The 21064-nt window shown below is 49.1% G+C and overlaps 1 protein-coding gene across 1 annotated transcript in view; it reads left to right on the forward strand.

Moving 5' to 3' along the window:
• Positions 1-17000, forward strand: part of Cacna1b (calcium voltage-gated channel subunit alpha1 B) — a 160771-nt gene extending 143771 nt beyond the window's left edge. The window contains 9 exon segments of the mRNA XM_005083737.4: positions 1471-1579; positions 6490-6597; positions 7071-7183; positions 7960-8087; positions 10793-10928; positions 11137-11253; positions 12948-13152; positions 13390-13634; positions 13908-17000. Coding sequence (XP_005083794.1) covers positions 1471-1579; positions 6490-6597; positions 7071-7183; positions 7960-8087; positions 10793-10928; positions 11137-11253; positions 12948-13152; positions 13390-13634; positions 13908-14438 — 1692 coding nt within the window. The 3' untranslated portion in view covers positions 14439-17000.
• The last annotated feature ends 4064 nt before the right edge of the window (positions 17001-21064 follow it).

Raw genomic sequence — 21064 nt, forward strand, 5'->3', positions numbered from 1 at the left:
CTAAGGATCTTGAGGTTCACGGTATGACCAGGCCAAGGGAGGCTTCAGGGTAGGGTGCAGATGGCTTGGGGCAAGACGGGGAGGGCCCAAGAGATGCTTGGAGTACCATTTCTGGAGCCTATTTGCCCTGGTCTTGCCACTCTGTTTCTCTGAGGTTCTTTCTCTGCCCTCCATGACGAGGGCCAAGCCAGTGGGATCCCTTATGAGGGCAACCTTGGTGTCTTGGACAGACCTCCCCCTCTTAGAACTAGTCTGCTTGCTCTTCTCTCATTCCCATCCTAACTCCCCTCCCTGGAAGAGGAATTCCTTGGCCTCTCACACTGCCATCGGTGCTGGTCTGCAGGGATGCCATGCTCTGGGAAGCAGGTTTTTCCTGGTGTGTAACATGTGACATGTGAGGTCCTGGTCCTGTAATTGGATGTGCCCAGTGGGGCTTTGCCAGCATTCATAGGACAAAAGCCTACCTCCTGTTTTCTGTACCCCTGTGCCCCCTCCATCACAATGAAGGCACAGAACTTGGGGGCAAGGTACTAGGGTTGGGCTGTGTGGCCCTCCCCCGAGGAAGGGTGCTTGCCCCAGGGAGGAACTCCTGTCTCAAGTTTTCTTCCTGTTTAGAAGACACAGTGGGGGTACAGTAGTGTTCCTGGGGCACTTCTTGGCCAAGTGAGTGCTCCTCAGATGCGCCTGAGTCGTCCTCAAGGCCTCAGACAGTCTCAGAGCCAGAGGCTCTTGCAGCTGCTGAGTCGCTCCAGGACTGATTCAGACACGCCCTTTTATTTTAAGGTGTTGGGTCTCTGAAAACAGAGAAAGGAAGGGAGCTGTCCACTCAGACAGATGGAGCAGAACAAGCCTAGACCCTGTGCAGCTCCTCTGCCCTGGCCCCTAGAAGGTCTCCTAAGACTCTTCTTGATGCCTTTGCCTATGGTAGTGTCTGTCTTCAAGTGTGTCTTCTCGGCCTATTATTGTGGTTAAGACTTGAGTTAAACAAGTCTCTCTTTTGAGGAGTATCCCACTGGGACTGGACCTCAGAGAGGCCTTCTGGCTGCCACTCCTAGATGATCCCGTTGCAGAGGAGGACAGGTAAGCGAAGTCATAGGACAGGGTTCCATCTATTCTTTAGGCTGACTCAGGGAGTATCACTGTCTTGGGTCCGTCTTCCTCAGCCAAGACTACTGCACCCTTTGGACATTCACAGGCAGAGGGCAGGATTCAGGTTCCTGGCCCAGCCTCTGCTATAGCTTTTACTTGAATTTCTGCTCTTCTCTAGCCAGGAGAATCTCAGCTCAGATGAGAGTGGGGTCCGGGAGGAGAGAATGCTGGCAAAACTTCCACCAACCCAGCCTTCTTGGACCAGGCACCTGCCAGGACCACTCTCAGGAAGCCAAGCCAAGCTCCAGAGCCCAGACACTAATTGTAGGGTGGGAGTGACCCTGCCATGCTTGGCCCTGATCTGCCCCTACTCATCCCCAGCGCCTGGTTCGCATGAACATGCCCATATCCAATGAGGACATGACGGTGCACTTTACCTCCACACTGATGGCCCTCATCCGGACAGCCCTGGAGATCAAGCTTGCCCCAGGTGAGTCAGGTGACCTTGGGAAAGGGAGGGCACTGGCCAGCCAATCCTTAGCAAGTTTACTGCCAGCCTTGGGTAACTAGTGTGACTTCCTATTTCAAAGCAAAACAACACACACACACACACACACACACACACTCAGTAAGGAGGAGGATAAAGGGATGGGCTCTGCTTGGGGAAAACTAGATAGATTTACCTGCTCTATTAGGCACTGACTGGTACTGTGATGATCGCATTAGCACTATAATGACCTCATAGGGAGGAGACCAGCACGGTGAAAGGTGATCCCTTGTTCCAGGTCATCCCACCCAGCAGTGGTAGCCTGCTCCAATCATGTTACAGGGAGCATTCCCATCTTCTCCTTCCTTCCCCTTCCCCTCTACTAGAGGGACCCTGCAGCCCATCACTCTCCCTCATCTGCGCCACAGAGCTTGGCTACCTGTGTTGTGAGGAGTGGAGGCCAGCCCCCTTTGTACGCCAGGTCCCATCTTTTCTCAACATCTCCCTAAGGATGTTACCCACAGTTTCTTGGCTTTATTGGTTTTCCTCTGTTTGGGATTACTGTGTCAGTTTGTGAGCACATGCTTATCATTCCTTTCTTTAAAAAGGTTTATCTCTTTCCCCTCTGTTGGTGTTTCTCCTTTTTAAAATTAGATTGATTTATGTATTTAGTATGCAGTGTTCTACCTGCATGTATGCCTGCATGCCAGATCTCATTACAGATGGTTGTGAGCCACAACGTGGTTGCTGGGAATTGAACTCGGGGCCTCTGGAAGAGCAGTCAGTGCTGTTAACCTCTGAGTCATCTCTCTAGCTCCCGTGTTCCTCTTTCTCTTCCTTCAAAGGAACCAGCTGCTTGAGGGACTAGTCTCTGCCAGTTTTCAGTTAGACGGTTCTCAGTCTTTGCCCTCCCTGTAGCTGTCCTCGGATTTTACTTCCTGTGTCATTTTTGGCTTCTCTGGCCCTCCACTCTTCTGAATTGTGGGTATGCCTCATAGCACCTTCTTACTGTTGTCCCCTTGCCATTCCTTGTGCATATATTGAATTTTAATCAGTCCAGACAAAAATAGCATAAGTTGTTCCATACTCACTTAGAGGCTCTGCAGGAATTTTCCCGCTGACTTGTCTGGACCTCAAGTCCAGGTGATCCCATGTCTGTCTCTGTCTCCACCATTGAGAACTCTGTTCTTTACTCCCTGACCAAAGCCTTGGAGTCACCCTTATTCTATCATTCCTGATTCATGTCTGATTTATATCTCCATGCTGACTTCAAAATGCACCCAGCATGCAGTCGCCTCTCTGCTCCTGCTGCATTGCTGCTGTAGCCTGCAGCTACCCTGCAGCTACCCTCGCTCTTAGTCTGTCTTCAGCTCAATGGCCGGAGAGGCCAGGTTAAAGTCAGAGCAAGAATGGAGGTAAACCTGACCCGTCAGGAGGAGAGAGGATGCAGGCAGCCAAAGTAAAGAAGCGGTGCATCACCACAGCTACTGTTAACAGTACAAGGATGGCGAGGGTGGGCGTCATGTCAGTGAGTGCAGCATCTTAGGGGAAGTGTGTGAGCTCTTTGATGAATATAAACGACCAAGCTCGTTCAACAATAGATAAACTCAGGGCTGAGGGAATGAATGTCTCATTTGATAAATCCGGAATCTACATAAAAATGCTGAGCATGGTGGTGTGTGCTTGTAAGTCCCGCATGAGGGATGTGGGAGTGGGATTTCTTGGAGTTTCTGGCCAAACTTAATTTGTGAGCTTCAGGCTCACAGTGAGACTGTTTTAAAGAGTGTAGATGGCAGCCGGGCAATGGTAGCGCACGCCTTTAATCCCAGCACTTGGGATGAAGAGGCAGGCGGATATCTGCGAGTTCAAGGCCAGCCTGGTCTACACAACAAGTTCCAAGACAGCCAGGACTACACAGAGAAACCCTGTCTCAAAAGAAAAAAGGGTAAAAAAAGAGGGTAGATGACTTTCTTGAAGATGATGTCCAAGGTTATTCTCTGGCATCTGCACATGTACAAAAAGTGCCTCACACAAGCACCAGAAAACACATACAGGTGTGTATGTACCCTCATAGCCTCATACACCCCCACACATATCACATGTGCATAAAATATGAGATAACTTTAGCAATACTATATTTCTTAGATAAACTGATAGCAAACCACCTTCCAAAAGGAAATTTCAGGCCTAGATGGTTTCAATTATGAAGTCTATCAAACATTCGAGTGAATACAGACTATCTAGACTCACGGGACATAGAAAAAGAGGGGATATTTCTCTACCTATTTTAAATGTATTTTTATTCTGAGACAAGAAACATATGACAGGAAATAAAACAACATGAATGTGGACGTAAAGTTCTTCAATATAATTTTAGTGAACTGACGCTAGACATAACAATCTTCAGTGCAATTTTAGCAAACCAAATCTATCAGCACATAAAAGAAGAGGATGAATGATGCCATTGTCGAAGTTTATCCCAGTAGTGCAAGGCTGACCTATGTTCTAAAGCCCAGCCAGTAGAACTTACTGTATCAAACAATAATAGTCACACAGGAAAAGGAATACGGGCAAAACCCAACATTCATTCATGCTAAGAACATTTCCATGTAGAGTTTGAATGAAATAAGATGGCCAATCAATGAATGATAAAGGATAGCTATGAAAAACTACAACTGATATAATATTTAACATAGGAACTCTCTTGAAGTCAGGAGTAACACCATGTTCTGTCAGTGCTCATTTTCAAGAATGTACTTGAGGCCCTAGCCATTCTAATAAGAGAAGGAAGCAAGTACAAGAAATGGTGGGGGAGAGGGGATTATGATCAAAGTAGATTTGAATTTAAAAGTTGTTTTAAATAATAACAATATAATAAAAAGAGCAAGAAATACGAGTACCTGTGTTCGGAGTTGGTATCCTTAACTGTGCAAAATTCCCAGTCTGCTTTTGAAGTTACTGAATCTGACAGATACACAAGGCTAGCAATCAAAAGCATTTGTGTTTCTGTGTATTGGTAAGTAACAGTAGAGTTCCTTGAAAATGACACCACAGCTGTGAAGGGCTTCTACATTGTGGAGAAATCAAAACATCCCTCTGCATGCTTTATTCTGTGAGGTTCAAAACGTTCCTGAGGAATCAAAGAAGACCTAAATGTCAGAGTAGTCCGTGGTGTTCATGGCTTAGAATATGTTGCGTCTGAGCCTTCTCATCATCTCAGTCATCAGAATCATTGCCATCCAGACAGAATCCCAACAGATAGACCAACTCTAAAATTTATGTAGGAATGCAGAAGAACTTGAGTGGTCCAGACAGAATCCCAACAGATAGACCAACTCTAAAATTTATGTAGGAATGCAGAAGAACTTGAATGATAGTTTTGAAAGGAAAAGCAAGGTTAGGAAACACACCCTTCGCAAATAGTTTTCCATGAAGTTATGTTGGTCCAGGTGTGACTGAGAAAAATCCACACATATGTGGTCAACTGACTTTCAGGAAGTTGCAAGGCAACCAATATGGAAAAAAATACTATCCCTAATAAACAGTGTTTTTAAAATTGAGACAGCCATTTGCAGAAAGAAGGATTTTGATTCACAGTCAGTTCAGAACGTGTATTACTTTTCTTGTTGTATGACAAAACACCCGACAAAAAACAGCTTAAGAAAGGAAAGGTTTGTGTTAGCTTACCATTCCAGGGGATGTAGTCCGTCATGGTGCAGAGGTGTGGTAGGAGGGGCCAGAGGCATCTGGTCAAATTATATCCCTAGTCTGGAAGCAGAGACAAATGCTGCTGTTCATCTCACTCGTCCTTCCTGTGCAGACCAAAGCCTGGTGCTGCCTGCATTAGAGCACGTCTTCCCCCTAGTCAAGCCTCTGAAGACACCGTCACACACATGCCCAGAGTCTGTCTACAGCGTGATTCTAAATCCTGTCTAGACTAAACATCACATAGTACTGGTGCAAAATACCACAGCCTGGGTAGCTTACTCAGGAAACACATCTCTCAGAGTTCTGGAGACCATGCAGGGTGGGTTTTATTCTGATGTCTTCTGTCAAGGCCTTTCTTTTGAGGACACAAGGTGAAAGAGTGGGCAAGAGCTCTGCCATCTCCTCATAAGGGCACTTTTAACATTTAACTCATTTAATGATAACCATCTTTTAAGCTTCTCCACAATCGCTGGTTCTTATGACTTCTGTGTAGGAATAATGGCATGCCTTTCAATACACAGCACATATTTTGACCTCTTATAAAACAACTTGAAATGGGTCAAAGATATAAATTTAAAATGACAAAAAAATCTAGAAGAAAAAGATATGTTGACAACTAAGTTAGGTGGAGATTTCTATTTAGAAGGATGCATGAGTCAGGGATGGCTGCATGTGTTTCTTCTTCTGTCAGAGTATCAGAGTCTGGATCCTAGCATCATATCAGCAGGCTCAAAAACAGGATCTGATGCCCCTTTCTGGCCTCCATGGGCCACCCCTACGATCGTACACACACAACATACATACATAAATAAATAAAATAACCGCATGAGCCATACAAGAAAAACTGATAATTTAAACTTCATAAACATTAAAGCTTTCACTCTTCAAAATGTATTGAAGGTGCTGGGGTTATAGCTCTGTTATAGAGCATGTGTAAGACCCTGGATTTTATCCTACACACACACACACACACACACACACGCACGCACGCACGCACGCACACACGCACGCACCATCTCCAGGACTACCCTGCAGGAAAATCTGTAACTAGTGTGCAGGTCAATGTGTCATCATGTATGTTCCTTTTATGCTGTCTGCACCCTATCATCCCTCTACCCGCGCCTCCACACTGCTTCCAGCTCTGCCCGAGTAAGGGGCCTGCAGGGCTGCGTCTGATGACTTCCTTTCCCCTTGTCCTGGCCCAGCAGGGACAAAGCAGCACCAATGTGATGCTGAGCTGAGAAAGGAGATATCGTCGGTGTGGGCTAATCTGCCCCAGAAGACTCTGGACTTACTCGTACCTCCCCACAAACGTAAGTGGAGAGTGAAAGGTACCTCTGCCCCCACCTTCCCTGCTCCCTCAAGGTATGTGGGAGCATAGACGGAGAGTGGGCTCCCCTTGTCCCTCTGTAGCCATGCTGGCTAGCACAGGAGCCATGAGAGGCGATCCAGAGTCTCTTACTTTGAGAATATATCTCACAGCACTTAAAAAAAATGCACAAGGAAGAGGGAGGTGACCAATGTTGAGGGCCTCTTGTCCCACCACATAGGGGACACAGTCAGTGTTGCTCAGAGTGGGATGTGCTCTGTGTCTAGAGGAGACATGGCACTTGCTCCCACGACTGAGCCCCAATCTGAGCCGCTCAGCCCAGTGCCTTTCCTGGCGTTCACATAGGGGCAGAGGGAAAGACGCTGCCTCCTTACCCAGCTACGTTTTCTGTGGTGTCTTTGTGCTGTCTGTCCCCCAAACCTCTGCCTCTGGTTCTTCTCTGCCTGCTCTGTCCAGCTGATGAGATGACAGTGGGGAAAGTCTATGCAGCTCTGATGATATTTGACTTCTACAAACAGAACAAAACCACCCGCGATCAGATTCACCAAGCTCCGGGAGGCCTGTCCCAGGTACAGTTGTGGGAGAGGTTCAGCGGCAGGAGGAGGAAACCCCTCTCAGGCCGCCTGCTGTCCGCCAGCGGCTGGCTTGCTCTTGTTGTGGGGCTTCGGATTTGAGAGCTGGTTCTCAAGGGTGGGGACAGAAGCCCTGGGCGGAATCATTTTCTGCCCGGAGGAGGAGGTGATGTGTCAGAGGGAGACTTTCAGACGGAAAGAGAAACTGTGTCAACACACAGGTACAGACCAGACAGATCCATCTCCATAGCCCAGGGTTGCTGCTGGCTTTGCTCATGGTTGTGTGGGAGGTTCAGGGTACATCTTAATGCTGTTACAGCCGTGTCTTCAGTGACTGCCCAGTGGGGGTTCTGTTTGGAAAATCTTGTAGACACATAGAGTGTCTAGTGATGTTTACCTGACCCTGGGTAGGAAACGCCTCATGTCATTCCTGCAGTCTCCTCAACCTGGAATCCCAGGTGGCAGTCACTATAAACACAGGGTGAGATGAACGATTCTGTAATATAACCAGCCAACAGTTGTATAGGTAGAGAAACTGAGGCTCTGGGCTAAGTGACTGTTTTCCTGAAGTCACTTATGGGGAAACAGGCGTTACTAGAAGGGCCCTCCAGGCTGCCTTCTTCTGTTTGCACGTTCCTTTGGGGAAGCAAGAAGTTCTATGCTGAAGAGTAAGGAGCCCCATGCTGTCCCGAGCAGACTGGACTCTGTTACATCCTGTTCCTGGCTGAGGTCCCCAGGCACAGGGCTCTCCCCTTCCCTGTTCTCCTTTGTAGATGGGTCCTGTGTCCCTGTTCCACCCTCTGAAGGCCACCCTGGAGCAGACCCAACCTGCTGTGCTTCGAGGAGCTCGGGTTTTCCTTCGGCAGAAGAGTGCCACTTCCCTCAGCAATGGCGGTGCCATGTGAGTGCGGGTGAGGGTGGATGGGGTCTCACGATCGGAATGGAGAACTCGGGATTGCTGGGGAGAACTCACCTCCGGCAGGTGGGGGGATCTCACAGTAGGTGGGGAGAAGTCATGGCCAGTGTTTGGAAAGATATCTGCGATCATGCCCGAGCTGGTTTTCAATGCCCTCTGGCCTCTAGCTCACCTCCTGAAATACCTGAGGGGCTCATCCACAACCTGAGCAGTCCTCTGAGGATAGGAGGTCCCAGACCCATCCCACTACCCAGGGACAAGCCTCTGCACATGGGTACACACAGATTTGGGAGCTGGTAAAGATTTTCTGTCTGCCTGTTTCTGTGGTGGACTTTGAGGTTAACTGCATAGCACTAGGTAGACAGCATGGAGCTTGGGTAGAGAGCTGCGCTGCTCCTGAGGTGACAGCCACTACATGTACTACATGTCTCTTTTAGGTTCTGCTGTCACTGGCTTCTAATGCCTGGGAACTGTTAAGACATTGTTTCTAAATACCTATTCATAGTCAAGTATAATCCTGATCTTCCTGACTCCTCTGAGCCGTTTTCCCAGTTTGACATTTGGGCTTTGATTTCTGAGGCGGTTGCATTTCATAGGCAAATTGGTCAGTATTTTTGTTTTACTTTACTCTTGGACAGTGTTTCTTGATATCAGATTCAGAGGTAGAAATCAAGGATCACGTTTCTCACACCAAAGGCTGTGGACAAGCTCTGGGCAGGGCTTGCTACACACTGAAAGCCATGCTCTTCCGGCTTTCATGGATAGCTGGTTTCCAGGTATATTGATCTTTTCTAGTGTGTTGACTCTGCGGGACTCACCACCTCATGTTGGCCCTGAAAATGGCAAGAGACCAAGGTGCAGATCTTGTATGGACCTCTGTTTCTGTCTCACAGGCAATGCCCCTATCAACATCACATAGGCCCAAGTTCACGTTGTGGGAAGTAGACAATGCAGAGGGGAACCTTGACTGCAGGTGCTGTTGGAATTGGCTCCAAGTTGAGGAAGTCAATCCCGGGACCTGCAAACACCCGCACTCATATGCTTTCCCTTGTACAAGTGGGTTAGGATCCCTCTTCTGCATTTAAAACTAAACATACTCGGAGCATGTGTGTAAGGGTGTGTGAGAAGGAATGTGTGCTTAGGTACAGGACCTATAGATGTGTGTGTGTGAGAGGGGTACATGTGACTGTGTCCTATAAAATGTGAGGTGTCTTTGATTTGATTTGATCCAGGCTTCCAGGAGGAAAATAAGCTCCCGGTACTTTGATGATTATAATCTCTGCATAAAGCAGTTAGAACTTTCAAGATGAGTATCTCAGTTAGGGTTTCTATTGCTGTGAAGAGGCACCATGACCACAGCAACTCTTAGGAAGGAAAACATTCCATTGGGGCTGGCTTCTTGCAGTTTAGACGTTTAATCCATTATTATCATGGTGGGAAGCACGCAGCATGCAGGCAGACGTGGTGCTGGAGAAGGAGCTGAGGTTCTATGTCTGGATCTGCAGGCAGCAGGGAGAGAGAGACTCTGGAAGGAGCTGAGAGCTCTACATCTGGATCCGTAGGCAGCAGGGAGAGAGAGAGAGACACTAGACCTGGCTTGGGTTTCTGAAACCTCAAATCCTGCCCCCTGTGACACATTTCCTTCAACAAGACCACATCTTCAGTAATGCCACTCCCTTTGAATCTGTGGGGACCATTTTCATTCAGACCACTGTAGTCAGAGAACACCCTCTCTACTATCCCAGCAGCAGGGGGTCTGAGCTGTGCTGTGACCTCAGGGCTGGCAGTGCCCCAGGGTTTAGCCTGTCCCCTCTTTTTCTGGGGTCACTTTAAGAGTCACTGAGGTGAGATGGCCTGCAATACTCCCAGAGGACAATGTGTGGTTCTTGTTAAAAATGCCCAACAAGGACAGATCTGGCCCTGTGCTGAGTATGCTAAACTGACTATGCTCAAGTGTCACTCAACCTGTGTAATGTAAATGAGGTCATTGCAGAGGGGCTGCTTGGGAAGAGTCGATGCTGTGTGGGAGTCTGGCCCTCAGTATGAACACCCCAAGCATTCTGAGGAACAGACATGGTGAGGGGCAGGTGCTGAGGGCACATGTAATCCAGTCACACTGAGGGACAGGTTCTCAGAGCACATGTAATCCAGTCACACTGAGGGACAGGTTCTCAGAGCACATGTAATCCAGTCACACTGAGGGCAGGTGCTGAGGGCACATGTAATCGGGTAACTAAGAAACGGATGGAACACTGAGTGCATCCTTTGTGGTGGAGAGGCAGGTGTAAGGAAGAGCCGCCAGCAAGGAACTTCTGAGGAAAGAAGAATTCGGGAGTTCCTTTAGCTGCTGGCTATTTACCCAAGCTTTCTCACATAGTCATTGTGTGGCCTTGTCCCTTCCCACTGGGGTCTGTGGCAGATGTCTGATGCCCATAACACGGAAGAACCGGTGCCAGGGTTGGAGAACTTGCTGCTTTTCCCCAGACCAAGGGATGATGAACCTGCCTTTCCTCAGAATGTCTTTCAAGTCCTCTGCCCTCAGGAACCTTCTAGAGCCCATGCTCTGTGATATCTCGGTTTGGGGGCCATGCTGGAGCTGGGATGCCAAGCCTATGGCTGATGGAGATTCCCAGCAATCGCAGTGCTCTGAAGCCCGTGGGTCTCTAACCCCTCAGATCATCTCTCTCCAGACAAACCCAGGAAAGCGGAATCAAGGAGTCGCTGTCCTGGGGCACACAGAGGACGCAGGATGCAATTTATGAGGCCAGAGCACCCCTAGAACGTGGCCATTCTGCAGAGATCCCTGTGGGGCAGCCAGGAAAACTGGTGAGCCCTCCCTGGAGGGGTTGTGTGGGACCGGGCGGGGAGTGTAAGCCAGATGAGGAGCAAGGAAGTTGGGTGTGTGTGAATGGGGGTGTGGATTGTGAGGTGGGGCGGGGGAATGAGGTGAGGATGGGGTCAAGTGGTGTGGGAGGTGGCAGACATGGGTCACATGGCCCTGTGATGTGTACCTGAGGAGGCTGCCCTCCTCCAGGCTGTGGATGTCCAGATGCAGAACATGACATTGAGAGGACCTGACGGGGAGCCCCAGCCTGGACTGGAGAGCCAAGGCCGAGCTGCCTCTATGCCACGCCTGGCCGCAGAAACGCAGGTGTGTTGTCTTGGGAGGGTCTGGGCTGTGGGAGGGTGAGGTGTCAGTGGAGGAGGGCTCTTGGTGACCTACACTGTGAGAGGAGCCAGGAGTAGAGAGAAGCAGGCCTGAAGTCCCCTGCCTGTGCAACTTTGGACACCTCCTTCTCTCATGGGACATGGCGCCTGCCTCGCCAAGGCAGTTTTATGGTCAGAGAAAGAGGCATTAACCCCTGAGTTCTGGATCCCCAGCTTTGGGGTCTTCGTCCCCGCTCTGGTCCTCCTAATTCTAATGTCTCCTAGCTCTTGTCCCCAAGACTCTACTATCGCCTCGGTGTTCTTCCTGGGTCCCATTCTCCTCAGCTCTGCAGTCTCCAGCTCTGCCGTCCATCTCCTCCTCTGTCTACTCTAGCACCAGAACAGACACTGCAGTCCAGAAAGGGATGCCTTGTGCCTCAGTCTACCCTTCTGTTGTTTGAGGCTCTGGGATGGCCCTTCTTGCCCTGTCCCTGAGCCCCATTCCTTCTCTGGCCTCTTGTGAGGTTTTTCTCATTAGGGACATTGAACTAGGAACCAGGTGCCCGGCCTCAGAATCGATGGGCCACTTTCTGAAGGTCACAGAGAAGCATCCATGGCATTCCCACTTTTGAAGCCAAGAAGGGGCTGCAGGGTGATCTGAGTCTTTTGAGCCTGCGCTCGCCTGTGTGACTCTCCTCCTGGAGAGCGCATGCGTTTTCTCTTTTCACCCTGTCTTCTCCCCGCCTGCCATAATCTCCCCTACAGTATCTCTACATGGTGGTAGCCTACAGTGCATCCCATGCCACCCCACTCCCTGTCCTCCCTTCTCGCTGTTTTCTCTTCTGTCCTGTGGCCCTACTCCATGGTGTCACAGGCTGAGGTGCTTCCTGACATTTAGCATTCAGGTGGCTATGGCTAAGCCCCACAGCAGTTGATACGGTGTGGTGGGGGTGGGGGTGGCATATGAGTCAGTCTCCAGATGGACCAGAAGAAATCATCCCCCTAAGCCAGACATGACCACCCTGGGGTTCCTCAAACCAGCGGCCCCTCTTCCTCAGACCCCTCCAGTAGGATCCACAGAAGCAGCCCTGTTTCCAGGTTGCCTGTCTGGAGCGATGCTCAGATGTGGCTCCTTCTGACCTGACTGGGTCTTGATCAGGTTCATTTCCTCTGCCAGTTAAAGAACTAAAAGGTGGGAAAGATGTTGGGCACACACCAGGTGGCAGTGGCGAAATCTCCAACACCACAGACAGCAGCAGGCTGAATCAGCAGTTGAAGAAAAGCATTTATGGGGTGAGGGCATGTCCGTGTGCAGCGCATGTGTACACATGATATGCAGGGCAAAGACCCTCTCTGCAAAGCAGAAGGGCAACTCGGGGAGACGGACGACTCCACACTGCTTTTGACAGCTAATGCTTCAGTCTCTGAAGACCTTCCCTCTGACCTGCAACTGTGTGTAACACATCTGACCCACCCTGCTGTGCCAGTCCGTCAGCAGGGGCCTGCTGGGGGAGAGAAAAGGCTCCGGGCCTTTGTTTGAGGAGCCCCAGGAAAAAGCTGGCCATTTTGGAAATTCACCATCTTTATTATTTAGCTGTGGACCCTCTCCCTAGTCTGCCTACTAGGAAGTCTGTCTCCTCCTGGTCTCTCATTGCCCCCACTGACTCAGCCATGTGCCCTCTCATCCCTTGTCTGCAGCCTGCCCCTGATGCCAGCCCCATGAAGCGCTCCATCTCCACCCTGGCTCCGCGCCCCCATGGGACTCACCTTTGCAACACGGTCCTGGACCGGCCTCCCCCTAGTCAGGGCTCGCATCACCACCATCACCGCTGCCACCGGCGCCGGGAAAAGAAGCAGAGGGCCCTGGAAAAGGGGCCCAGCCTGTCTGTGGACACAGAAGGTGGTGCGTGTACGGGGTCTGGGAAGCCCCACAAGCGGCTACGGCCTGTTTTAGGATAGAGTCTAGCAGTCCACAGGACCATCTTCCTTGGTGTCCCTTATGGTCCCGGGAATGAGTTCCAATTCTAGGGGCCCGGCTCGGAGTCTGTCACTTAGCTCCGGGAGACTGTGTAGGTCTAGAGCCAGAGGCCTCTGCCCTGCTCCGCACTCAGCTGAGCTGACCTCTCTCCTTGTTGACCAGCACCAAGCAGTGCTGCAGGGGCTGGCCTGCCCCAAGGAGAAGGATCCTCAGGCTGCCGGCGGGAGCGCAAGCAGGAGCGGGGAAGGTCCCAGGAGCGGAGGCAGCCTTCGTCCTCTTCTTCAGACAAGCAGCGCTTCTATTCCTGTGACCGCTTTGGGAGTCGAGAGCCCCCACAGCTCAAGCCCTCCCTCAGTAGCCACCCCACATCTCCAACGGCAGGACTAGAGCCAGGACCCCACCCACAGGTAACCACGCAGGGCCTTGCTCCTCTGCCTTTCCAGCCACCGCGCCCGTGTCCCAAGGTTGTTGTCCCAGTCTTCCTCAGCTCTTCTTTCTAACCTCCTCTTTGTTTTCCTCCCTGACTCTGGGCCTCCGGGCACTTGATCAGCGCTGTCTCCTTCCTGCCTCCCCTCTGTTCGCCCTGCATCTGCCCTGCATCCCTTCACCACGCCGCCTGTGTCTTCTGTGTACTGTGTTGTCTCATGTGATTTTTATTTGCTGTTGCCTTTTTCATGTAGGGCAGTGGTTCTGTTAACGGGAGCCCTTTGATGTCAACATCTGGTGCTAGCACCCCGGGCCGAGGCGGACGGAGGCAACTCCCCCAGACTCCCCTGACCCCACGTCCCAGCATCACCTACAAGACCGCCAATTCCTCGCCTGTCCACTTTGCTGGGGGTCAGAGTGGCCTCCCGGCCTTCTCCCCTGGCCGTCTCAGCCGCGGCCTTTCTGAACACAATGCCCTGCTCCAGAAAGAGCCCCTGAGCCAACCTCTAGCGCCTGGCTCTCGCATTGGCTCTGACCCTTACCTAGGGCAGCGTCTGGACAGTGAGGCCTCTGCCCACACCCTGCCCGAGGATACACTCACCTTTGAAGAGGCAGTGGCTACCAACTCTGGCCGCTCCTCCAGGACTTCCTACGTGTCCTCCCTCACCTCCCAATCCCACCCTCTCCGGCGTGTGCCCAATGGCTACCACTGCACTTTGGGACTCAGCACCGGCGTCCGGGCGCGGCACAGCTACCACCACCCAGACCAGGACCACTGGTGCTAGCTGCACCATGACCACCCATGCACCAGCTCCGTGGGTGTGGGCTCCAGTTGATGAGTTTTATCATCCGCTCTGGGCTGTGGGGTCACAGCCCTGGGAGGAGGGTCCTCACATCGTGGTCTCTGTGGTGGAGGCTCCTGCTTCTCCCCCTTCCTCCCTTTTACACTGGATGGACTAATAAAGCCCTTCTTAGAGGGATACGGTTCTCTCTATCCTCCTGTGTACTGCCTTCCTGGGTTCCATGCCGGATGTTGGATCCTAAGGAGGAGGTAGCTGAGTTGAAATGGACCCAGCAAATCCAAATTCTATGTCATGGCCTCCAGCATCCAGGGTGGGTACTTGGGACTTTCTTAGGAGGTCTGAGTCTCATGGAGAGTATTGTTTGTCCGGATGTGTGTCATGGGGGATAGGGTGTACCTGGAAGCAAGGAAAGGAGCCCAACTGTGGCCTCGCAGCCCCTGCCGGCATCAGTAATCTCATGTCTGTTGTTGGTCTTGGAGTCAAACAGCACATGTATGTAGAGCTGCACTCAAGGCCCCGCCTTTCACCTATACTGTCACCATAATAGGGACCAAATCTGGAGAATGTTTATGCTATTGATTCGGGTTTTTCAGTTACAACACCTTTCACTGTTTGTCATTTCTATAGAGTTGATCTAGAAAAGCAGAAAACAAAACAGGGAAGGAAATGTTCGTGTAACTTTAAAAAATCGACATGTAGGAAGGTCTCTGTTTTACACTGTTTCTGTGACTTGTGTGTGATGTTCCTGTATGGATTCTACCCTGCCCAGGAAGTCCCCTGCCCCTGGCTCCTCTGCTCAACCAAGTGCCTGATCTCTGGCTCTGAGCGTCACGAATGAGGTGAGGCCTCAGGAACTACCAAGTGGATTGGGTGGGAGCCGCTCAGCGCTGCCCCGGGGCTTGTGCCGTGGGGAACACTGACAATGTCCAGCAGCACAGCGGAGAAGCAGTGCCCACGCACCTCCTCTGAGCGACGGGTTCGGAAGAAGTCACAGAGTGTAGCAGAGCATGTGCTTGCACGAGGCATTTTCAATCTGTTTTTTAATCCGATTCTCAGGGATGGGATGCCTGCCGAGTAGGGTATGATCTCTGGTATGGTAAACAGACAAACAAGCAGTTTTCACTGAATGCTGACGAGCGCTAAGCGCTAATGAAGAGTGGACTAGGGCAGGAGGAAGACGCCTTCGCTGGCAGAACAAGAAACAGGCAGGAGGGAAACAGGTCCTGGAATGAGTCTGGGTGTCTAGAGCCTAGTAGGGTCCCTGACCCCAGATCTGGGGAGGCAGCAGCCAAATAAGCCTCGCCTCACAGCTACTTTGCAAAGGGAAACCCATACCCAGGAAGGTGTGCGGTGTGCACAGATGGCTGGGGGGCCGCTGGAGGAAGGTTACACATAGGCAGGCACTCCTCGGGTGTGTTCTCTGTGTTTTGAAATTTCTGATGACTTCTTGGTGGGATTGTTGGCTTCTATCCCATGTTTCTCACAGAAGCTGTGTGTGTGAGTGTGTGTGTGTGTGTGTGTGTGAGTGTGTGGGTGGGTGTGTTCAGCGAGTGGCTATTGTCAACCATAGGGCTATGCAACAAAAGACACATTACTAGAAACAAAACACAAGACCACCACTTGGTCTAGGGTTTCAGCATGATTGTGACCAAACCTTTTATAGAATTTCCTTATGTGAAGGCACAATACCCTGAAACTTTAACGATAACAGAGTATTTTATTCCAGTAGGGTAAAATTAAACAGGAACCTTGGACTGTGCATGTGACTGCACCTATGTAGCGAAGTAGAAGGGTGTGCATTTTGATACTGACGCTCTGTCTCTGTTCCAAGCCCAGCCCTTGTTCTCTTGAGTGTTGGGTGTATACATTTTGTGTGGAACCACAGCTGCTCCAGACAGCCTTGGGTTGGGAATCATCTTTACCCCACATTAGTGTAGCTGACTTTTCTTCCAGGCATTGGTATACATGAAAATCACAAGAATCAGGGAAAGGAGACATGGTGTCTTGTTTCCTGACTTTGGGTTTGTTTCTGTACTGTCTCTTCTCAAGCTGTTGTCTGTTCCCCCTGAAATTTCATAGTGAGTTGCCAAATTTGAAATGCAACAACCAGCTGTCTGCATCTGGAACCTGTCAAGCAGTGGCTGTAGTTTGAACAAGTTATGTGTGCATGTAAAATATATCCATATATACATTATACAAGTATGCGCATGAAATGTATATCTTCGTACTTTTGATACAATGTATTCATTTGTTAATTTTTAATTATATTTGATATAAATTGAAGGTTTGTTGCAAAACTTTATATTTAACAGTGTTGAGAGAGAGAGAGAGAGAGAGAGAGAGAGAGAGAGAGAGAGAGAGAGATCCAATCATGCAACACTAATGGGATCTACTTTGAAAAAAACCAAGTCCCTTCACTAGTTTGCTGCCTGAATAATATTTACAAACCAAACTTTGGATTCTGCTCTTGTTTCTACAATGACTTTTTGTATAAAGCAAAGTCCTTGGATTAAATAAAACAACCAAAAAAATTCAAAATCAAAACCCAGGATGCTGCTGGGCGGTGCCTGAGGGCGGTGTGTCTGGGTGCGTCGGTGGAGGGGGTGCACTGCCAGGACCTCACGAAAAGCTGAGAGCTTCAGCCATGTGCTTGTGAGTCCTGGGTTAAAAGCAGGCATGAGATGTGGTTTGACAAACAGGGTGAGTATCATCTGGAACCCTGCAGATGCCAGGGTGAAAGTTGGTCAGATCATGCAGAGCCATAAAGTCCAGAATCCTTTGATGCAGGAGGGGTGTTGGTGCCCTGTAGTTCCCAGAAGACACTACAGTGAGGACTATGCATGCAGGAAAGACTGTTCTTACCCAGAATCCTCCAGTACCCAGTGTGAGTGGGTGAATTGGGCTCTGCAGCTCTTAAGGCCACTAGAAGATTCACTTCTGAGCTACAGGTTCTCATCGTGGCTGCTGTTGTACTGTTGTTTACTTAAAAGTCAAGAGCCTAAAAAGGCACCAGTCCCTGGTCAAGTCCCTTCAGTTCAAAGACTATACTCCTAGAGTGTCGTTTGTATCACATGCCCACTGGGGTACATATCAGAGACACATGGCCCCTGTATACCTCACACCCCTGCTTGTTCTCCCAGTGGTTGGGGTGGACTAGGGCAGAGGGTTGGAGTTGATTCCTTGGCTCTTTTCTCTCCTGAATTTCCACTAGTGCTATTAAGAGACAAATACAGTAGAATGTCCTTTGAAGACTCTGAGCAGATTTTGCTCTAAGTACCGGAAGAAGGAGCACAGCACCATTCTGGTTTGTGCCCAGTGATCTGACTGGTTTTAACTCTAAAACAAGAGATGTGGCGTGTGAGCTGTGGGCATCGTTACTGAGTAAGGAAGGACAAAAGTCAACCAGGTGTGTGACGAGAACAGCAGTATATGTCGCAGCTGTCTAACTGTAGCAGCGTTTTTTTTTTAAGGCTACTGCCATCTTAAAAAAAAAAAAAAAACTATGGTCAGCCACCTCTCTGAATATTCCAGAGATATGAGGAATGGTGGGAAGCAGAAGAAATTTAATCCATGTACAGGAACACCTAAAAGGGTCCAAGTTCATCTTCTGGGCACTGACACAATATTAGCCTTAAATAGAGAAAGAACTAGGAGGATGGGAAGAGAGGTAGTCATAATAAGTCTTCATCCAGGGGTATAGTCTAGTTGATCATTGTGTCAGTTCTAGATCTATAAGATGGTCCAAAATTCATTGAGGGTACAAACTGGTTCTTAGATGATTACTTTCCTCTGCAGTTTCATCATGGTGGGTAATTGCTTCCCTCTAAGGATAGTCTGATTTTCGAACCTCTACTGTACCTGAAATCCAAGGTGAGCATTATTGGGTACTTTTAGGAACCCTTTAGGAGTGTCTGGAACAAGACATTCTAGAAATCTGACTGTAAGATGCCATAGGCTACTCTTCTCTTTGTGCCTTCAGCCTTGACTTCAGCCTAGATACTGCCTGTCCTAGGTAGACCAGATGACCCAAAGTAAAGGAGAAAGATACAAAATGAAAACAGAAATGCTAGCGCCTTTTCCCCCCATGGTTTTTAGTTATATTGTGGTCTCAGTATAAAAGCAGCTTCAAGTGCTTGGTTTATTTGGACTGTGTCTTCCTGCAGAATCTTGGAAACTGGCCTTTTCCTCATTTATTTCCCAAGTTGGACTTGATGGAATCTTTCTTTGTCCTGTAACTCCTCCACAATTTGTTGTAGAAAGATGTTTGTTTTATGCATCACCAGGAAACTTGTGAAACAACTTCAAGAAAGTGAGGCCAGGGACCTGTTAGGTATTGGTTAGAGCATAGCACATTCTTCCTGTCAACATTGAGTTTTTCTCAGGCAGATATTGTAGTATAAGGTTGTAGAGAGGGATGCTGTGATGACTTAAGACACAGTCTTTATCCTCTCTGAAAGCAAAGCTGGATTGGTTTGGTCCAATCTCTCGGTGTAAGCATTTGAACTGAGTTACATGCACCGAAGTTCTTACTGGCCCCACTTAAGTAGTTCCTTGAGAGCTTGTTTGAAGTTCTATCAGGGGAACACAGCTACTAGTATATTCTTAACTGAAGATAGGTCTTTCTCTAGTTGGGGAAGGTTGTCCTTTTTGACTGAGTGTGCAGCCTTAGGAGGGATGCACAAAGCATGGTGAGGGAGACAAAGGACACCAGCCTAGCCAGCTAGATCAGCCAAATCAACCCTGGTGATTCATGAGATGGCAGATGCCACAGCCAGATTGCCCTCACATCTGAAATGTCCCCTAATTTTGAGTGGAGAGACTTGGTTGCAGATTTGCTTCATACGTGTTCTCTGTAGTCTTACACATTGCTTCATTTATTTCAGGAAGTCCTGGCCAGACTGAACTAATCTCAGCACTTTTTCTAGTGGGAAAGTAAGAACATTTTTGAAAGGGTTTTGTGGTGAAAGAATATCACAAAAATCACACCATGCCACAAATTTCACTGGAGAGATTTGTTGTGGGAGGAGGACTGCTTCTGAGCAGGGATGGGGTCAGCAACAGTCCAAGCCACGATGGCAAGCTGTATAGGGGGTATGGAGCCTGTACATCAGGGAAAATAAGGCAGTGGCAGGGTCATTGGCACTGAGTCATTGAAGATGGGGTGGGGGTTGAGGGAAGGGGGAGCTCCAAGGAACCTGGTTCTGGAATGTGGGCAAAAGACTTTCGGTGGTTCTTAGTATGCCAAACAATTTTCCTGTATGTTTTTGGGTGGTTGTATTTTAGCAGAAGAAAAGAATTGTGGTCAGATACTAAAGGTTAAGGACAATTATGATTTTATGCAGCACTGAGGCTGCTTTACCTGAAAAACTCCTGATTGAATAGAAGAGGAGGAGGAGGAGGAGAAGGAAGGAGAGGAGGAGGAGAAGAAAAAAAAGGAAAGGAAAGGAAAGGAGGAGGACATGACTGCTCCTAGGTATAGTGGAGAGAAAGTTTATTGTAGATGTGTGGGAGAGCCTGGCCAGAGGCAGGAATATCTGGGAAAGTCCAGAGTGGCTATGACCAGGCTGAGCTGGGCCATGTGGTGATAGGCGGAGGGAAACAGAGAGGGGAGAGAAGGAAAATAGGGTAGCAGTCAGGAGGCCAAAGGCAAAAAGGGCAGGTAACCAAAATGTCTGGGTTATATAGGGAAGAGTCTGTGGGGGAAGGGCAGCCCAGCCGCCGGGCTGGAGAGTTCAGGGTAGAGGGTGGGCTGTGCCAACTATACCCTGTAACAGGTAGGGACTGAGGGATGCTGGGAGAACCGGGCTGTCTGGTCCGGTAGATGTGTTAAATAGGCACCTCAGCCATTTGAGACTTAACACTGATCACTCTTGACAGGCAGAGTGGCCCTTTGTCCTAGCACAATGCTTCTCCAACCTTTTCCACTCCCCACGCCTTTTCTTTCTTCTTTACCAGATCTGAGGACATGCATATATAAAATCCGTATATAAAACACTCCTTGCACGCAGAGAGGTGGGCAATGCTCTACAAGCCCCATGAACATCCTGTGGTATTTGTACCCAAGCAGATCAGAAGAGTAAAGCTGCCTTCCATGAAAATCAATTACTGACCAGTAAGTCATAAGGAAATTTATTTTAAAACAAGTGTTACATATACATTTCCATTTCTTAAAGATTAAAGCAAATTTGCATGCTAATGAACTGAAAATGTTTGATTATTTTTACACAAAAACATCAAATCGTAGCTGAACATTGGTATGCACACAGAGGAGAGCGCATTGTCGACAGTATGACAGGGTTGATGTGTCGATTTTATACTTATCATTGCTGGAAACAAACACTGCTTCACACAAACACCACAAAACCTCCGAAATATGTTAGAAATGTTTGGAAATTCTAACTTCCAAGCCAAAATTAATTTGATTTTTTAAATAGGGTCAGAATCACAAATAGAAGTTGTATGTTATTTTTTGGTTTTTTGAAATAGAAGTTTTAAAAGGCAAGCCCTGTAACACTTGAAACTTGGAACCTGTGCTGCTGCTGGGGTTGGGAATGGGACAGGCAGTCTGTGGGGAAGCTGAGGCACACACAGTACTACTTACCTGGAGT

Source organism: Mesocricetus auratus, unplaced genomic scaffold (genome assembly GCF_017639785.1).
Source record: "Mesocricetus auratus isolate SY011 unplaced genomic scaffold, BCM_Maur_2.0 Super-Scaffold_100004, whole genome shotgun sequence".
NCBI lineage: Eukaryota > Metazoa > Chordata > Mammalia > Rodentia > Cricetidae > Mesocricetus > Mesocricetus auratus.